General features: G+C 37.4%; 1 protein-coding gene across 3 annotated transcripts in view; it reads right to left on the bottom strand.

Moving 5' to 3' along the window:
• Nucleotides 1–20,908, bottom strand: part of fnbp1l (formin binding protein 1-like) — a 38,936-nt gene that overhangs the window by 7,745 nt on the left and 10,283 nt on the right. For 2 of the 3 annotated variants that reach the window (XM_088348830.1, XM_088348829.1), the window contains exons 2-15: nucleotides 11,977–12,092; nucleotides 11,621–11,671; nucleotides 11,244–11,391; nucleotides 9,882–9,944; nucleotides 8,874–8,978; nucleotides 7,808–7,936; nucleotides 7,385–7,531; nucleotides 7,073–7,294; nucleotides 6,362–6,532; nucleotides 4,667–4,776; nucleotides 2,531–2,663; nucleotides 2,302–2,393; nucleotides 1,004–1,170; nucleotides 850–887 (exon numbers count right to left, since the gene is read on the bottom strand). In XM_088348830.1, the coding sequence (XP_088204956.1) occupies nucleotides 850–887; nucleotides 1,004–1,170; nucleotides 2,302–2,393; nucleotides 2,531–2,663; nucleotides 4,667–4,776; nucleotides 6,362–6,532; nucleotides 7,073–7,294; nucleotides 7,385–7,531; nucleotides 7,808–7,936; nucleotides 8,874–8,978; nucleotides 9,882–9,944; nucleotides 11,244–11,391; nucleotides 11,621–11,671; nucleotides 11,977–12,092 (1,692 nt within the window). The remainder of the gene's footprint in view (nucleotides 1–849; nucleotides 888–1,003; nucleotides 1,171–2,301; nucleotides 2,394–2,530; nucleotides 2,664–4,666; nucleotides 4,777–6,361; nucleotides 6,533–7,072; nucleotides 7,295–7,384; nucleotides 7,532–7,807; nucleotides 7,937–8,873; nucleotides 8,979–9,881; nucleotides 9,945–11,243; nucleotides 11,392–11,620; nucleotides 11,672–11,976; nucleotides 12,093–20,908) is intronic. The other variant, XM_088348831.1, reaches the window with a different exon arrangement.

The raw sequence follows: 20,908 nt of genomic DNA on the forward strand, positions 1-20,908 counted from the left end.
GAAGCACATCTTCTAAAAGTAAGTTAAACTCAAATTTATTCATCTTTATATAGCATATTATTTTATGAAATTTATATTTTTAGTACAAGACAATTCAGACTGCGAGGTCGCTGGTTCAAGCTTCGGCCGAGTCATACTTAAGAGACTTACAACATTGGTACTCATTGCCTCCCTGCTTGGCGCTCTGTATTAAGGGTTGGAATTGGGGGGTTTGGTCACCTAATGACTCCCAACACAGTAGTTGGGTCTAAAATGGCCGCGCCCTGTTTGGCTGCGGCTGCATCGGCTCGCTACAGTTTAACTGTACGGGTCAAGTGTATCGACATTTCGTTCTGTGTGCATGGTTACAAAGAATGAAAGTAAATTCTATTCTATTCTTAACTTTTTTTTTTTAATTTCTACTGCTTGTGTGCCTTGAAAAACGAATACAGTACCTTTGCTAATCAAAGAAAGCTGCTCTAAAGCAGGGGCTCACCTGCCAGCATCAGGTAGCCAACAGATGAACCCGTTCTGAAAATTGCTCACCAGTGATGGGTCATTGCGATTTTCAAGGAAATCTGATTTCTAAATGACATAAGAAATCATTGGCATGATCACTGTCTTTTAATTTGTGATCAATTCTTCTAAAATTATTTTTTAAATTAGCCTACAATTTGTATGTGTAAATAACAGTGCCTTTATACAATGCAATTATTTTAGTGTTTGACTGAACCTATTTCAACACTAGTTCTTTGAACCTGTTAATAACATAATAAAACAACATTGTAATAACATAAGTTGCTCTTTCAGAAATGCAAATCAGACTAGTAGATCCTCACAAACAAAAGTGGAGAAAATAATCAAAATCACCTCGTCTTCAGCCATGACCAAAGTTCCCTCATTCTGACCTAACGGGTGGGAAAAAAAAGAAAAAAATCAGACACATAAATTTGGTAAAACAAACAAGAATGAGGGGGTTGAGGTGGGGGCTCAAACTCATCATTTATCGTCGGATGTAAAATACCGTCAAAAGAGTACAAAGCTTTGCAATGTCCGATCACAGGCAGGGGATCATCATCATCAAATTCATCATCGAACTCGAGCGGGTCAGCGCCGGGCTGAGGGGGGCTTGAGTGGTGATGAGGTGAGAGGTGTTCTTGGCTGGGGTCTTCTGTGTAACTGCCCTCCGGACTGCAGCAAAAAAAAAAAAGCTTTGACTATGGTGGTGCTTTATGAATCAACATGATTATAGCTATGTTATTAAGGTATTCCTAAACTGAATTGTTTTTATCAATTAGGCGCAGAACATGTAGGGTTCCTCCCCAAGATTATGTAAGTATGTTGCATAATACTCCACGTTTTGTGGGACTTAAGAAATTTAGTCCTCAAGTTGACCCATCTGGCTAGTTTCTTGTAGACCTGACATAATTGGAAGAACGCAACACTTTCATAAACGCAAGATGTGAGGTGATTGTACTGAACAGGGAACGCATACTGCTTAGAGGAATTGGACCTTCTCTTGCCCCGTCACTGGGGGCCTTGTGACTGTTGTTGTGCTTTGACTTGAGTTGACCAGCCGCCATTAAAGTGTGCGTTGCTCGTTTGCAGTCGCCTCCTTTTAGGTAGGGGATTGTGGCTTTTCGTTTGTTTTTCAATTACCTGTTCCAGTTGGAATATTTTTGTCTGGCTAGCCCCCCGTTAAGAGTAGGGGCTGCTGAGGGCTTTCCTTTTTTGTTTGCTTCTAGTTGTCGCTTGTTGGCTGCCCACTGTGTGTTGTTTGGCCTGCTGGCCTGGCGTTAGCGCCAGTTTTGCTGTCCTGAGCTTAGCGTTTATCATCATAGACGCTTTCCATTGTTGGTTCCCAGTTAGCTTATCTGCTTACTGGGTGTTTTTAGTCCGCCCATCCTCACATTTTTCTATCAAAACTTTGCCTGCTTATGTAGATCGGTTCCCGTTTCCCTTTTTGGTTACTCACCATCTGTTGTCAAATTAGTATATCCTCCCGCGACAAAACGCCTTCTCCACAAATACAACAAAAACATTGCGCATGAAACATCAGTACCCTCTTTGACTAATTAACAAGTAAAACAAGGTGGAGAATGGCTTGCTAGGGTGCTGGTGTTCCACTCATGACGTCACAGCTCAGGATGACAAAGAAAAGGCATGCTGTTTTCAATATGCATTATCCCGGAAAATATTTCGAATGTATCAATCAAATATATATAGATTTAAATGCAAAAACATGCACTATTTCCTCACACGTTGCATGCTTAAGAGTTTGTGAATACCTTTACGTCATATTTTCCTTTTTGCATGCATTACCTCTCTCTGCCTTGGGGAATGGGATGGTGGTTATCAGCACTGTGCCTCCTGTCTCTGGATGCCTGCTTCCCCTCCACTTCTGCCAACCAAGCCTATTTTGCACAGAAAATATAAAAAACATATTTTTTTTACCAGAAGATGGTGCCATCGACGCATGTATCCCGACATTGCGCTCAGGAATATTTAAATAAACTGACTTCACTCAAAGTCGTTTAATTTTATTCCTGACCTCGTGTTTGTGGATTTCCGAGCGCAGCTTTTCCATGTTGAAGATGGTCTCGGATATTTTGGGCTGCAGGCTGTTGGGGTCACCCATCGGTGGGGTTTTCTCATACACGTCTTTCATTTTGTTCAGGGCATCCCTAGCACATGCATATTCACATCGTCAAAGCCAATCAACACAAACATATTCTGCTTTTATTCTTCAGAGAGTCGAAACAATTGTGCTGTATACGCTAGACCAAAGAATATATGGATACCCCGTTGACCAGATTTGGAGTGTAACGGAATACATGAAACGGCATTACGTAATCAGGATACAAAAAAAGTAATTGTATTACGTTAGTTACATAAAAAGACGTAATCAAGTTACTGGTAGATTAAGTTAAAATAAGGATAACAATTTTATTTAAAAGCCTTTTTATGTTGTATACTACAAGGGACAATATTGAAGTCAGGTGTGCGTTAGTTTTACCTCTTTTTATTCTTTTCCTCGTTAGCATTAAATCTCTTGGCGGTCTTATTCACACAGACAAGGACTTTCAAATCCCAGAGTATATTAGAAATGTAGAAACTGAACACTTGGTCTGCTTAAAACTAAATGGGTTCTTGATGTGCTTTTAATGTGAACTGAAACAAAGCATATCTTATCTGCCATGTTAAAGAGAAAGTTTTATTTTGCTCAATGCATGTTCCTCCGTGGTTAACATGTATGCACTTTTTTTTGTTGGACAACAAGCAACTACCCGATTTTGGTTTTCTGCATTTCTTTTTCAAGGTTACAATTTTCATTTAGTTTAAAACACTTTTTAGTAATTTCATCTATGTATATTTATTTTATTGGCATATTTGGGATTGGAGTTATCTTAAAGTAATCAAGTTACATAATTTTAATACTATAGTATTCGGATTGTGTTATGGATTACATTTTTGAACAGGTAATCAGTGACTGTTATATTTTTTAAGTAATCCTCCCATCCTTTCCAGTGACCTATTCCAAAAGTAGCTCACTTGTGATAATGGTGATAATCTAGGGAATTTGAAAACGTAAACCACTGTCTCTCTGTATCTTTTGAAGGCACACTTTTATTTTTCATTAAAAACTTAAAGCACACCAACTTTTGAAAATGTTTCAAAATTAAATCTAGAGGCAACGGTTTATTTTTTTTAAAGATTTAATTATCATATTGCTTAAATTAAACCGTATAACAATTGTTTTTAAATCTTTAGTGGTCCTGTGGTCAGGAGGTAATACAGCTGACCATTCTGATTCATTCTGGCTAATAATTATGGTGTCATTTTGGATTTTCCTATGTTTTTAATCTGTCTGACAGTATTTAATTTTTCCCCCCATAAAAGTAGCAAAAAGAATGCTCATAATCAGCATTATTTTTCGGCCAGTAGAACAAAATAATTTTTTACTACATTCTAAATTTTTTAATGTCAAATTATAATACATTAATAATGATAAGTTAATCAGCAAAATTGAGTGCTTTGTGTTTTACACACTGTTATGTGATTCATTATTTATTATATTTTGCAGAGCAATCTTAACCAGCGTCGTCAAACAAGAAAAGTTCTTAAACGCATTTCCTTGTACAGTACTTTCATATGAGTATATCAAAGAAAGTAATAAACTAGCAATCTGCTGCCACCTGCTGATATGGAAGTATGTTTCAGTTACTCGGCTGATCACTGGGAGCAAATGTTACTGAACAATGGCATGCTTTTTTTTCCAAAGATACAATTTGGCAATATACAGTGGTACACAAGGCAAGCTCTCGTGGCACACTGATGTGCCCAGGCACTGTGCTTGAAAAACACTGACATAAACAATGGAAAATACTATTAATGTCATTAAAAAAGTGTTTGATTTTGACTGTGTTTTCTAACCCAGTCATCTTCAATTAAAAAAACTATGAAAACAATTTCTAAGAACTAGCCTATAATTTGTTAAAAACATAATTTATACTAATAAAATAATAACAGTTGTCATTTCAGTAATGCATATCAAACTGGTAGCCCACTGAACTAATCGATTACAAAACAGTAGCTCTCAGCTTTGTAAATACATTGGCAAAAACGGCTATGGTCGCTCTGTGTCAATGGAAATCTAGTTTAGTTGTGACGTGATGATAATGAGTACCTTTGATCCATCTCTATTTGGAGTTTGTTGTTGAGTTCATCAATTTTCTGCTGCAAGCGCTTCCTCCTTTGTTCGGGGGGTAAGTGGCTGAAATCCTCCACAGATGGAGCCTGTTGTCAAACAAAAGACTATGTTTTACATTTCACTAACACTAACTCTAACACTTGACCGCTGACATGTTCCCTAGCAAGAGCTGAATAACCTGCACATGGGACCACTCAAGTGGATGGGTAGGACTTTTTTTTTTGGCGGGGTCAACAGTCTCTGTTAAACTATTCAACCTGGAAGTTTGGGCTAACTAACCTATTGACTACAAATGGCGTGTATAACATAGCGAAGCTGCATGCATGACAAGATCTGGTTTCTATTATATATTGTTATTTACATCCACTTACCAACTTGACAGACCACTTGGATGTAACACATTAGCACATCCAGAAATGCAAGGATACAACACAGGACGGTGTTTAGTTAGTTGTTAGTTCATTAGTAGAAAAAACAGCAAGCCAGATATATGACTGAAGGTTTTTTGAGTTACACTCTGCATTTATGTTTGTGGTAATAAATGAATATACTTTTGTTTTGAAACTCATTTACTAATTAAAAATATCAGCGCTTTGTGCGACATTCTAAAACATTTGACCACATGGAAAAACACTGTATTGTTCGGACATGGCTTCATACAATTCAGCATGACATGACTATTTATGTGAAGAAGTATTTTCAACTGTTCAAATGAGAGCCACTTTGCCCAAATGACAGTCAGAAAGGCTTAACATTCACATGTGTTGATTGCTTTTTGCACTGTACATTGGAGAGGGGACTCTCAGTTAAACAGAGTTAACCACACAAAGGCATCCCACTGCAAACTCAATAGCACAGCACTGCAACCCCCAAACCCATAAAAAATCATCAGACCTCTTTTCACTTGTGATTGTGGTAGCATGTCATTGGTACTTGAAGAAAAAAAAAGCAAGAACAAGAGGCCAAAAAAGAGAAGAGGGAAAGTAAACACAGCAAGGTGTTTGCAAGTGTCATAGTGACAGATTGTTTTTAGTAAAGATTCTTCATGACTTCAAAATTAAAAAGCACTTTCACGACCTGTAGACATTTTACAGAGCAGTTTCTCAACCTTTTTGAGCCCCGGCACACTTTTTTCATTGAATTATCTCAAAGCAAATTGCAAGCAGAAAATTTTAAAAATATATTTTAAGTGCATTCAATGAAATTGAAATTGTTAGAGTTGATGTATTAATACATTTAAAAATTGCTTGATATTTTTTTTTTTTACATTTAAATTGTCAAGACTGACAATGTAGCCATAGTAGGAAACATACGATAAATAAAAAGATCATTAGATAAATAAAAGAGATAATTGATACATTACTATAATAATGATTTTTTTCTGGTAATATAAGGAAAGTAAGACCGCTACAATCAAAAATCACAATAATTTGTCAGTAGAACATTTTTTGTAACGGATGATGAACAACATTGTCTTATACGGCATACGGCTGTAATTTAGGAAATTGTACGTATTATGTTTCTATTTTTGGATAGATTTATAAGGCAAATTAGTATGCCAGGGTACATTGGTTGATAAACACGGCTGTAGAAAATCCCACAAAAATCAACCAGACAACATGATCTGCGTCCAAAAAAACGTCAAATGCACACCGGTACTTTCTGGCTCACCCCTCTTCTCAGACCCTTCAAGTTCTGGGGGATTCTGGGCACTGTGGTCTTTATGTCGGACAGATACTGGTTCACTCGGTCAGTGCTGAATCGGTTTGAAGGGAAAAATTGCGAGGTAGGACGTGGGCGAGACGAGGATGGCGGGGGTGGGGGAGGTAAGGAAGAAGGGGACTGGCAGAAAGCAGTAAGAAAAAAATAAAACCATCAGTCAGGATGGCATTTTTGGTGACTTTGTTTAAAGGGAAAACACTTATCAACTTTGTTTTAGTTTGTTTTATGGGGGAATTCTTGACTAATTTATAAAACAAAAGAGTTACATTAAAAAAAAAATAAACGGAACTGATTTTCAAGATACACGCAAAATCTACAATGATAACATAATGTATAATCATTAACAGAGACCTAACACCATTCGAGCGAGCTGATGCCTCAAACGTACACCAGCAACAGAGAGAGAATAATTAACCAACATTGTCCTTTTTATAGAAGAAGGGGCAAAGTCCATGAGCGTACCAAATATCTGACCATAAATTGAGCAAGTGACAAATACCTGTCAGGGTGTAAAATGTGTGTGATTTTCAAAGGATAATACATGCTCGGAAATATATACAATATTTTTAAAATTATCAACAGAGTACAGATATTTTTTTTTAAAGATTCAGATTTACGACAGGATCCAATAACTAATTAAAAACACATCAGAGTATGTACCTTAGGTTTCTTCCCGAAGAGCCAAAGCTTGTTCTTGGTTTTGCTGATTGTGTGTTTTGGGTCGGAACGTGGCCCCGAGGCCGCATCCCGCTCTCCTTTGGGTGTGTTGCTGATGGCCCCGTCTGACCCGGTTCTACTTATATTCTGGCTGAAATCTTCAAACGGGAAGTCTCCTGGAGGCTCGAAGCCTGACTTAAAAGACTCCACAACAATGCCAGAATCCTATGAATGTTGAATGAATGTTTGTATACATAAGATAAAATTAAAAAGCAAATCAATAATAATCTTGTTGTTTTTTTCACTCTTACACACCCTTCGTTCATCGACAGCTTTGGCTGCAGAAACCATTCCTTCCAGACACTTAGAAACAATGGGAATGACTCTTAGTTCTGCTTCTGCAAAACTTCTATACGTCTCTCCGAGCTTCACTGTCCGTCGCTGATCCATATCTTGCAGATTCTGGGGGGCAGACAACATTATATCAGCAAACATAATGCACAAGTTATTTTCATCAAGAAAGGTCAGTGGTATAATGAAACGGGAATTCCATTTATAATGAATTGTAAGGTTAAGCAGTCACTTACATTATTCATACTGGGACACGAGAAAAAAGGGGGAAAAAGCTAGCGAACTATGTATAATCACCAGTCCAATCCATATTTGTGTTCAATTATTTCCACAAATTAGTTTGGTAATTTTTCATGCATATTTATCGAAAACAATATTTTCTATTACCTTAAAAATATGTGGTATAGAGTTGTTGAAATGTTTCCACTGCTCGGCATTGAAGTTCTGCAGCTGTGCAGCATACTCGTTTTTACTCTCATCAGCCATGTGAGTCCGTAGGTAATACTGGGCTTTGGCCTGAACAGTCAGTCATGAACAGCACATCTCAGTCACCAGTTTTCATGTCTCTAATATGCTACTTTGCATGAAAATGGCATTGATCATGTGGGGTTGTTTCTAGCCTGTGGCAAGTCAATTACTACTGTGTAAACCTGCTAAAATCGAGTAAGGCTCAATCCCATTACTTCCATTTTACTCTTTACTCTAACAAAGCATGTTAACGATGAGGGTAAGAAAGACCAAATAACCTGCAAAATGTAGAGTAAGGTGAAAGAGTGAGGGAAACAAGCCCTGTTTCATGAAATCAGGTCAGTAGCATTCTAGCTTCTGTCAAGACACGGTATTTCGCCATTACTGACAAGCTGGACGCAATCGTGGGAGGGAATTAACAAATTCTATCTGTTTATGTTATGAAACCTACATTCAATCGACGAGCACTGAGGGTAAGGAAAAGCACAGAGGCAAAGGGGAGGCGGAAGGTCCAGAAGGAACAAATGGCAGCTCAGGACTTGTCTGGCATAATACTTACATTTTTTGCAAGTTGAACACGACAATTTATAGTTGTACCCAGCTCCAATGTTACTGTCCTTTGAACTGAGTGAAATCAAAAGTATATATAAAAAAAAAAAAAACTAAAAGACTGAACTATAACATACTGTAAGTGATGACTGGGAAGTAAGTTCTAAATTCCTAAGGGAATTGTTGCCTTGCTTTCACCAAATAAGTTGAAAAGGGAGGAGACAGATAAACAAGATGAAGTGGGTAGGCCAAAATGTAAGTTATGGGATTGAGCCCAAGAGTGTAAACTCAAAACGTGATGTTTGCCTCAATGTAAAAACAATTCTACGGTATGTATAAGGCCAGTGAGCACTGCCATTGACAAATATTACTATTAATACGGAAGGCAGAAGATTAGCAGTCATATTTGGATTAGAGACAATGTAAAGATTTTTACCTTCTCAACTTCTGATTTTGTGGCATTGATGTCATTGTCTAACTTCTCAAAAGTTGTTTGTGATTTTTCTGCTTCTTTGCATTCTCTTTCAAACTTCTTTTTGCTCTGTGGATTAAGAAGAAAAGAAATAAATTCTGCAAGCCAGGAGGATGCATGTTAAAATGTCTTTACAATACTTCCTTCTTGTTGACCACGTATATCCTATAAAACTGAAACAGCAGTCCTTGTGACTCAAGTTTAAAAGAGGTAAATAAAAAGAAAGTGAAGTGAATCACATGATGACGGTTGACTTCCAGACAGGCCATCTGGGTCAAATTAGTCGTGACGAAAGTTTTAAATCCTTACTGGCCACACACAAAAACACACTTTTAATGGTGTCAGGGACAAGTATTGGATTTATCAAATTGGCATTTTATCTCTAGAGTTAATCTTGGTTGTGTCATAATTTTGCATGTAGTTTTAGTATATGCAAATGTGCTAAATGTATCAAACTCCATAAAAGTGGAAAAAGGTCAATAAGTGCAAAAAGTGGCACATGTGTTTTGCTTAGGGACGGTCCGATGTACATTTGGACATGTGTGTCATTCTTTCCATTTCCAACAATAGTGATGTGCCAACATTGTGTTCTCAGACTCCTCCCCCAAAAAACATTGAGAGTTTTTTTATTGCAAGAGGAAAAAAAAGAAATGACCCGTAAGTTCAGGTGAAATTGTAATTATTTTTTTAAACAAGGGGAAATAGGTCAGAATGAAAAAATATGAATAAATATTGAGTATTTAGAATAGAATAGAATAGATTATACCTTTTATTGTCATTGTTACAAAATGGGTTAACATATTGTGACAACGAAATTTTACATTGTTTAAATGCTTAAATCAAAACTGAACCTAGAGAATGTGTTGATCCATTGCATTTAACAACCAGGAGGACCAAGTGGGAAACATTTGACCTAAGGTTACTTCTTGTGCAAGCAAAAAAAAAAAAATTTATTGCGCTTTCCTCACTTACGTTGTCCATCTGTTTCCAGCAGTGGTCCAAATACTGCTGGGCCTTCCTGCCCTCCTGCAGATGCTGTGTGACACACACAAACAACACAGCATGCAAAAACATGTATACGGAAAGGCAAACAAAAACATTCTTAAGACAACATCAATATCCACAATGGATACAGAACTAATGAGTACCCTAATCACAATTTATCAATGAACATACCAGTCAACATCAGCCAATTACTCCCTTTATTAATGATTGCAATTCAATAACCTTTACAAACACAACGCGGCACCTATTTACGTACAGAAAGACATACCACGTTGAATAAATAGAAATATTTTGTGAAAAAGTTTATTTTACCAAATAAACAACTCAAACTATTCTTTCAGCATTTTTCTCAGATTTTTCCCACTTGCAGTAAATTCAGTGTTGCTTATCATGCGTAGCAGATTAGATTAAAGCCAAAATGAGAAAAACGAGATCGGTGTATTAAAAAACAAGTTAAAAAAAATCCAATAAATAAAATGCCATTCGGTGTAGACAACTTAAAATGATCCAAAAATGTATAAAAACCGAGAAAGCATGTAGGTTGACAGGTGAAATGAAATGAAATGATCTGCATTTATATAGCGCTTTTCAAGTCAAAACTTCCCAAAGCGCTTTACAGTGTGCTTCACATTTACCAATAGCGGCCGTGCAGCCATGTAAGGCGCTAACCTGCTTATTGGGGGTATTAGGGGTTCAGTGTCTTACCCAAGGACACTTTGAAATGTAAGACGGAGGAGCCGGGATTCGAACTGCGATCTCTTGATACCAAGACGAGCGCTCTACCTCCTGAGTTACTGCCGCTCCAGGTATGAATGAATGAGCTACAAACAATACAAATATCAAAATGACAGAATTTTAAAAGTTAACGCCGCTTGGTTGTAGTAACAGAAGCATGGCAGCTAACACATGGCTGATTCAGAAACCGTATCCAATCACTTTAAGCAACAATTCAAAAGCGTAGTGTTTTTTCCAGGAAAGGTTTTGCATATTTCTCCCCCATCTGACAACTGTATTTGAAAAGAAAAGCAGTCTGCATTTTATTTTGGGTTCCATCACTACATTTGGACAGGAGCTTAAGTATTCCACTGAGGGAAGGGAATGTTCTTCCAAAAAAAGAGTTTACAGCAGGAGCAGATCATGAGGGCAGATGTTTGACATCATGCTCAACATATGTATCCTTTTTTGTCAGTCCCAACACTAAACAAATGCAAGACCAAGAGGTGGGAGCGCATGAAGAGCAGCAACAAGACAAGAATCGAGAGTTTTGTTGGGGCGTCTTGGCTTCAGCTACACGTGTTGCGTTGTTTGACTGTGGTGCAGTGGACTCACGTGTTTCCTCTCTGCTTTGAGATCCTGACTGTACTTCATCAGCGTTCCGTAAACCTTGTGGCCCAGGTCTTCTGCCACCACCTCCTTCTGGCCGGCATAGTCGTTCAGCTCGTTCAGTATTCCGTAAAAGGACAAACATGACGTGAACCTGCAAGACGAGCGAGCAAAAGTGTGCAAGGGATCAACACGAGACCTCAAATCTCTGGCAACATGTTTGTGAATGCCGTTTTACATATTTAATGTCAGGAGAGCAAATGATTTAAGGCCAAACAACAAATACCACTAAAATAAATGCCTGTCTATTATAATGAGCGCACTTAATCCATTTGGGCATTTTTGCTCAAAAGAAAAAAAAAATCACATTTGTTGAGACCAACCTTGGTTCTTCATCTTTGGAGCGTTTTGGACAGTATTTCTTTACCAGGTTCCTGATGCAAACATATATGGAGAGAAACATATATTATTTAATTAAATCATGTATTATTTATTAGGGAAGTAATGAGGTTGTTATCTTTTTTTTTTTTGTTAAAAAGAGAAGATGAGCCTTGACTGATTGTGGATTCAACACCTTAGGAATGGAGTATAAAAATAACCTTAATAGGATTGCACAGTTAGTTGTGGCGATATCATAGAGTAGAGTTAAAAGAAACTGTTTGAAAAATATTTTTAATTCACATCCCACATAATATTTCCCAACATACTCATCAAAAGATATTTTGTGTATTTTCCGTACCTGAGCTGCTTGGCATAATTTTGCTCAATGTCCAATCTTTCCTTGACAAACTTTGCGTAACGTTCCAGGAAGTCAATCCCCCATTGAGTGTGCTTGTCCAGATTATCAAACTGGTCCTGATAACAGAGCAAAGAAAAGATGGTAGATGGACACATTTAATCAACATAAAAAATTGCAATATTTAGGTGCTAAAACTTTTCAAAATTCCTTTTAGCAGATATTAACATTGAACATCACCGGTTGTAGCTAGCGGAACGGTGCTTTTGAACAATTAAACGAGTTGCCACATTATAAAACGTGCATGCTAAAAGGATTACGAATCTACACCTGATTGTTTCATTTTGGGGATTGAGCTTGCAAATATCCCACATCTAAATGCATCTTAATGTTGCTCATAGGTCAGCTATACATTTTCCAAAGTTGGAGAAGTCACCAATGCAACCTCTAAATATATTATAAGCTCCTAATTCCCTAGCTACCTTTTCACAGGCTTTGCCCCTAGTGTCAACACAGCACAAATCAAGTGAATGAAGCGGAACAAACATGAGCGGCAAAGGAAATACAAGGCAGCTGATTTGTTAGTTCCTAACTTCCTTTGTCAGTATTTTCCAAACATAGACAGCAGGGGAGTTCTGAATGATGGTGAAACAGTACTGCTATATCAACACAGGGGCTTTTCACATATATCATGTCCCCGTTTAATTTACCAAATAAAATGAAAAAAGAGCAATGTTGAAAGTCTGTATTTTTTCTGTTTTGTGGGCTTTGCATGGGTTATCTGGTTTTCAGGCCTTGAATAGGAGACTAATGCGTCATGCTTCTGGGGAAGCATCACTTCATTTGTTTACATGTTTTTGTTTACTCTTATACAAAGCAATACAATTGTGGTTTTTATTTATCTATTTTTTGTTATGATGAAGTATTTTAACAATCATTGTGCCTACAATGCCAAGACTCGATAACATGCAGTATCAAATTCAAGTACCGGTATGTGCTTCACATTCAAAATGTTGAACTCGGTTTCTGTCCCAATAGCAATGTCAACTCCATAAAGAAAATGTATAATTCCCATTTAGAACTCTGCAAAACCACAATGGTGATTTTAGTTTATAATGGGAATATGGAATTTTCCTTGCATTAGGTAAACTGAAGATAGAGAATTCCATGTGAATGCTCTACTTTACAACCAATCAAACAGCTCTAGAACATAGCCATAAACACAGCAGATTGCAGTAGCAGACATCCTGTGTGCATTCCATGAGACAGGCAACATTAATTGGCACAGAGTATATTGTTGGGACAAAACACTAATTACTCACTGTTGCATACCAGGGCAGGCATACAAACACTGCTTGTGTACCCTCTTCCACTACATTCTTGGGAAAGCCCTTATTTTCTGCTTGCTCAATTCTGAGGGCAAAACATGGTGCAAGAGCCACGAGTGGTATGCAAGCGCCTTTTTGGAGACCGGCTTTTGTATAGATATTTTGGATACCAGTGCTGGTACTTGAAAGACCAATTAAGTGTTTCAGATAAGGTGGTTCTTAAACCATTTATGAAAGATATATACAAAAAGAGGCATCTACACTTGAGAACAAATTTACGCACGCACCCACACAAACACACAACTGTATGGGAGACGCTGCAGATCTACTTTTAGAGTGTCAGTATTGTAGACAAAATTAAATTCCCAACCAAGTTTTTGTTATGGTAGGGATTTATTTTAGATTGATGTTGTAAAATAGTTTTGACATTTTGTTACCTGTGTAGAAAGTTATTGTTGATAGTAACAGTAATTCAAGTTGCTCAAGGTGAGATAAGAATAACAGCATCACAATGTTCAGGACTAAGAAACTATTTTTATCCAATACATAATAGAGCCAAGTAGGTGACACTCATGTGGCTATTCGATTTCTTTTTTACAACTGTGCAGATGCATGCATGGGATCACAACCACATAAAATAACAAAACATCAGAATGATCTGACGAAACACTCAAAGTGGAATTCCGGGATCCATTAAATAAAATATAAATAATAGGAAAATTAATCAGATCTTTGTGTATTTGGAACATGCTCTTCATCATTGAGTCAGTAAGATCCACTTACATTGAGAGTGAATTTAAAACGTGACAGGGTTTGGCAATGCGCGAGTCATTGAATCATTAATTCATTCATTTCAAAAGCATTTCCTCTCGAGGCTATTAAGAGTGCTTGAGCCATTCATCTAAAAATATGATTTGGAAATTTATTTTTTATTCGTAACCAAGAAAGCTGGACACTACGCCAGTCTACATAAAGCGTGTTTATTTTTGTCGTTTTGTTTCCCTGAATAGCAGACGTAATGTTTGCATTACAAATATAATTTTGTGCCCACCTGTAGCCCGAAAAACAATGTTTGTTACTACACTAAGTTGACAAATTCCTACATGTCTGAAGCACAAAGCATATAGGCCACTGGCTAGTATTAACCTGGAGATATTTCTTACAAGCAAAAACCTGAAAGCACCATTAAAGTAATAAATCATTTACTTTGCTTGTTGTTTATTTAACTAATTGAATATATTAAAGTACAAATTTAAAAAACAATAGTAGACTGGAGGTAGCAGTAAAGCATACTTTTATGGGGTTTTTAACAAAAATGAAAATACAAGAAATACTTTGTGAGTAATGGCAAGTTGAGGTTTATCAGTGATCAGTATGAAGTAATGGATCCCATGACACTTTCACACCCAACATCACATGACTCCCACCACAATACAAGCAACGCACATAATGCAATAACCTATCACAGCTGTCAAAGTTCAGAAGCACAAAGAGCTATATTTATAACATTTACAAAACAGTAAGCAGTTTTATTTTAAACATAATTTTTTGTACAATTAGGTTTCAGCTATGATGTGTTGTCATGCAAATTGTACTCAATCAATACTTTTCTCAATTCTGGATCCTGTAATTAATCATACACTGCTTCTGAAAACAGTTTTTTCTAACCATAAAGAGTTTGGATTCACTAGTTTGGCCTGTAAACACTCACAACATTGACAGAGTAATTGCAGTATTTTTCTGTATTTTTTTTGGCTTAAGCGCAGGGGTCGACAACCTATGTCTCGCAAACCATATATGGCTCGGTAATTAAATGCTACCTGTGCAAATTTTCTATGTAGCTTTCCAATTCCCATAAGCTCAGCGGCGAGATGGGCACGCAAAGGCCGAAGCTTCTTCTTTGTTGTTCGATCCAGTTTATAAAGGGCAGTCTTACCTATAGTTGACAGACAAGGTGTTGTGCCAACTGACCCCGTTTTGGATGTACATCGCTAAAGAATTATTTATATGGAAGCTCATTAAATTATGTATGATCATTGTTGATACGCTTGATAATAAAAACCCAAAAAAAACTGAAATTACCGCAAAGCACTATCCAAGCACACAGAACAATTTGATTGGGTGAGTGGAGCTATGCACGCACAGCACGCTCCTCTCTCTCACACTTGCCCACTGCGCTGAAACTTTTCGTTTGCTGTTTTTTGTGACATACTTACAAAGGACTTTGCTTACACCTTGTTTTGAAACCTTTATTTACGGGAAAAAAACGAAGGTCAAAATGAGCCTCAAAGCTCTTAAGTAACAATGGGAGGGGCACAAGTTTAAAGTGGTATACTGTATTCGTTGATATGAGACACAGGCTTTGCCATTATTATTCCATACATTTTATCAAAGCATCTAACGTCACACTGTGAAATAAAGAGCACTAAAAATTGGCTTTTGTCTAGAGAGTAAGTTAGGCAGTTCTGCTGAATTTTGTCTTAAAATATATGGTATGGCTCTCTCAAAAATAAAAATATATTGCTGCTAAGGCTTTTTGGGTCAAAAAGGTTCCTGACCCCTGGCTCGGCGGCTTGTCTGTCTGACCGTAAATTTGTTTATTTTTTCTTTATTTGAACTGGGACCAAAGTCATCAAGACAGATACGGGCTTTTCCTACCATATGTGCATTTAACAACTCAGCACCTATGGGTGTTAGTTATAAACAAAACACAGTGATGACTTGTTTTTCACAAACCAAAGAGAGAAACATGTGTACTTATGTCCTAAAAACTATACAAAGGTTGTCAACCTGTGTCAGGCTAGTAGTAGCTTGTCAGGTTTCATGGCAACCTGATCCGTTTCTTGTCATGCTGCTGTGTCATGGTTTACACCAATAACCTAACAGACTGGTTTGTCTCAAAAAGGGCACCGAAACAGATAGATAAGGTACAAAAGAATGACTTACTATATTTTGCATTAATCTACTGTCTGGTCAAGTTCTTGTGATATTAATAAAAACATTTGGAACAGTCAAATTTTGTTAGTGTGTTACATTTGCAATAAATGTAATTGCATCCAATTTACATGAATTCCAAATGTGATTTAAATCAATTGATGACATTATCTTGGGAGTATTTTGCACTATAGTGGAAGGCACATAAAGAAAGATATTTCCTTTTAGAATCTAGATCTTCTGGTGAGGTGTATTCAATTTTCTGCCAAGTGAGATAGTTTAGAACTTTATTATAGCTCTAGCAGGAAAAAGGATCATGTGGGGGAAGAGTTACAAACTGCTACGTAGCAATTCAAATTACTCAATCAGTATCCAAGAAGCAGTTCTAGCTTTCATATACAATAGTAACCCTTGTCCAAAAGGAACTAAAAAATAAAAGAATGAATGGCAGCTTCACGATTATAAATGTTCATACGGGGGACTTTGCTAAAATGGTGACTTTGGAAGTACAATGCAGAATTCATGAAAAGGCTACCAAGGTAACCAAAAGAAATCTACACTGGCAGATACTTGGCGTGTAAATGAGCACTGCAGACTTAAGGGCAACATGGAAGGGTTTTATTAGGCCTCGGGACTAGGGTTGCCAAATAGGGACCCTGGGAAAAATCTTTCAATACGAGAATTACCATTGTTTTCTTCTCATGCCTAAGGACAGTGTCAAAGACAGAAAACAAACGGGAGATGGAAGAGGAAAAAGGGGAAGTTGTCCTAGTTTAACTTGTCTCATGCATAGACATTCCCTACCCAAAGCATTATTTATGGTACAATATGTGCAATTGTGCATGGCTGTAATTTCCAACCAAAAAGCATTGTTACATTCTCACCCGCACGCACACATGAAAATGCATTTTACGAAAACAGCAGAAAAAAAGAGCTACCGAAGGATGTTACGGTCAGATGTCAAATCGTGACATAGTTTCGTTTTGACTGCATACAACACAGATTCCACCCCAGAACAACACAGCAGATAGGAATAAATCCAAAATTAAAATAACAAGGAATGTTGAAAGACAGACACATTTAGAACGTTGAAGTCAGTATTTTTTTTCAAATTGCTGGTTAGGTTGGGGACTCAGAGCCCACCACGAATTGTGCGGTATAATTTAGTCACTGGTGATGTATTGTGGTACTGGTACATTAACCTAATTTTGCCATAGGCCGCAAGGGTTTATTTACCACTTGAAAATTGAGATGTGTAAAATTAGTAAACAAAAATGGACAGAGCTTATTCAAATGGCTCTGTGTGTGTAAGACCTTTAAGCTAAAGTTTTGTTAAATAGCATGACATTTAAAACGGTTATTAGAAAATACGGATCACTGTATATGAATATAAAACTGGAACATAATAGAACATGCTCAATGAAGTGCCGGATTTAAAGATACCAGGGGTGAGTACAAATATTGACTTTTAATTTAATTGTGGTTCTGATTAGTAATCTCAATGCACTTTTCAAATTTAAATGTTTGCAGATTGTAAATTAAAAAGCCAATTCAGTAAGCTTAGCTGGCCCAAGTTAGCATAAAAGTAAGAAGGTCAAATTTAGCCAGTTTTAGAAAAGCATGTTAAAAAAGAGAGGGTTAAAATTGAGATGGTGAATTTAATTGAAAAGAAAATTGGTTTGACCTGAAGCATGTCAACGCCTGCATGGACCAGCTGGCAGAGATGGGAAGCTGCGTCATGGCCGTCATAGACTTTCTGGACTAGTTTACAGGCTGGGGGCGTCGCTGCTGTCATGCACTTTCCGGACAAATTTTCAACATGTTACCTAGTGTTTACTATGTTTGTGTACTGTAATGCTAAATGTAATTCACCCTGGTCATCCTGGAAGGGGGATACCACTTGTGAGGTCCCTTCTCAAGGTTTCTCTTTTTCCTCGCGCGGAAGTTTTGAGTCGTTCCTTGCCCGCATGTTGGTTTAAGATCAGGTAATTAATTGTATCATTGTAATCCTGTGCAGTCCTTTGAGACATTTTTGTGATTAAGGGCTATATAAATGAATTTGACTTGAATATCGTATTTTTTGCCATTTCGCCTATTCTTCGTTGCAAGTGACAATTTGGGCAGCAGTTGAAAGGTCCAAAAGGTAACAGTATTCCCTTTCTGCTTCGAATACAAAAGCTAGAGCAGGGGTCGGGAACCTATGGCTCGCGAGCCATATATGGCTCTTTCTATGAGTATCTGTGGCTCAGAGACCAATTTGATTGCATGCACAATTTCTCCATCTTGTTCAAAACCGGAGTTATCTATCCTATTCAGGTACACGTAAAGCCAAACCAAAGCTAAATTCAAAAGTAACACTTCGCAGTATATATAGGGCACGTGTTTCACTACAATTTACAGTCAAGGTGTCACACAAAAAAAGGGGGGAAAAAAACTCGTTTTGGCTGTACAACGCTAAAGAATCCTTTATTTAAAAGTTCACTATATAATTTGTGTTCAGTGTTCAGATACTTTATGATGAATCCACAGAACTGTAAATACGCCAAAACACCGGAAGAGAACTTAGTCATTTGATTGGGTGAGTGGGAGGGATGGGTGGAGCTATGCAAAAAGTACAAGCATTCCCTCCCATCTCTCGCCAAAGGTAAGCACATAAGGCTCCCTATTCTCAGAATGTTGTGACGTTTTTACAAAATAAATGCTTGCATCTGGTTTTGAAACCGTGCATTCGCAATGATCGCAACAAGGCTTTAGGGCTAGGACCTTAGCTTAGCCTTTTGGCTGAGAGTAAGTGTCCCAGCTCCTAGGCTTTGTAGCATATAATGAACTGACCGATAACGGATAATGGATAATGAATAACGAAGATAGATCAATAACCCTTAAAAACCCCAAAACCCCATGTATGAAAAAAAAGGGTCAAAAGGAGTTTATCCGATCTTGAGTAATTGCAAGAAAGAGACAATTTTAAAGTGGTCTGTTGAATTTGGGACAGGGGCTCTGGCATTATTCTCTTTTCATAATTCTTATCAAATCATCAAAAATAAATGTGCTGAAGACTAAGCTTTTGTCTGGGGCGCCGGTTTAGCAATTTAGTAAATTTGTCTCATAATATATGGTGTGGCTCTTTCCCAAAATAAAATTAATATTTTTTGCTTTTATGGCTCTTTGAGTCAAAAAGGTTCCCGACCCCTGAGCTAGAGGAACAGTCAGTATATTGGGTAGGTCACTCATTGAGATTAAATTATCTCTGTATTCATTTCTCAAAAGAGGACAAAAACAACAGCTTCCAATCGTGGTTTTAAATATAATAAGTAGGTTTCACAACTGTAACAACAGAAAAATTCACAATATTTTCCAGTTCTCAGGGTCTAAGGCCAATATTTTTATTCACAGGCTGGTGAAATAAGTGACAGTTGACTCAAAAAGACACTGGAGTCAAGCCACTGGACGCAGCTGCAGGTCTGACTGAGGCTCTGCATCCTGCCAAGCTGTGACTATGAAGAGTCTGGAAGTGTTCCTGTCTCGAGTGAGTCAGGTTTCACTTCCTGGAAAGAAATGAATACATTTTGCCAATTAAAAAAGGAAAGGAAATTAAAAGGAGCGATATATTATATTTTAGAACATTTTGAGTTATTTCATCGTATGTGAGAAAAAACAATTGACCAGGTGCAATAATTTTGAGAAAACAATTTCTAAGTGCGGGCTGATCAGAAGGGGTCTAAAAATAAATTTAAATAAAATTATACTTTGGTCACTGAAGTTCTTTTTTAAAGCATTTAAGTGTCTATAGCACAATACAATTATCTGCCAAACAGCTGCAAGAATACAGATGTGAGCGCAGGAAGGGAACAGAGGAAACGAGGAGCATGACCAGACGGACATATTGGGATGTCTCAGAATGATTCCCATTATTAGTGTATTCTGGCTACCCACGTGCCTGTTACTGATCAAGTTTTACAATAAAGTTTGACAAAAAAATCCCTCTCAAAATATTTAAATACAGGTATTTATTAAATATGCAATAGACTTTCACTTTTTTCCATCTATTTTGGGTGCAGTAACGTTTATAGTAGTTATCAATAAATATAATAATCCTCCCACATTCCAAAAACATGCATTTCAGGTGAATTGGCCGGTCCAAATTGTCCCTAGGTGTGAATGAGCGAGTGAGTTGTCTGTCCCCGTGTGCCCTGCGATTGGCTGGCAACCAGTTCAGGGGGTCCCCTGCCCACTGCCCGGAGATGGCTGGGATGGGCTCCAGCCCCCCCGTGACCCTAATGAGGATAAGCGGTACGGCTAATGAGATGAGACATTTAAATAGAAAGAGGAACACAAATTATGTAATGGTTAAGGCAATGTAGTGCACTCAAATTACACTGTTAATCATCTATCCAGAAAGAAAGTAAATATTGTACTGTTCAACTGTTCAAAATAAAAAATAGCCAAATCTCAACTTTATGTCAGACAAGGACATGTACATGATATGAAAACTCCTCAACTTTTTTTCATTTTTTCCCACCACATTATTGTACTTCACAAAACATCACCCTCACATCCTTGCTGTCACTAGGACTATGGTTTAGCAGTCTAATGAAAAAGGACAGCCCCCTTCACACAAACCAAAGTGACCTTTCAATAACTTTTCACACCTTCTGACTGGCATTAAAGCCTTT

The sequence above is a fragment of the Urocampus carinirostris genome, chromosome 12 (assembly GCF_059441175.1).
Source record: "Urocampus carinirostris isolate Australia breed hairy pipefish chromosome 12, RoL_Ucar_1.0, whole genome shotgun sequence".
NCBI classification, from domain to species: domain Eukaryota; kingdom Metazoa; phylum Chordata; class Actinopteri; order Syngnathiformes; family Syngnathidae; genus Urocampus; species Urocampus carinirostris.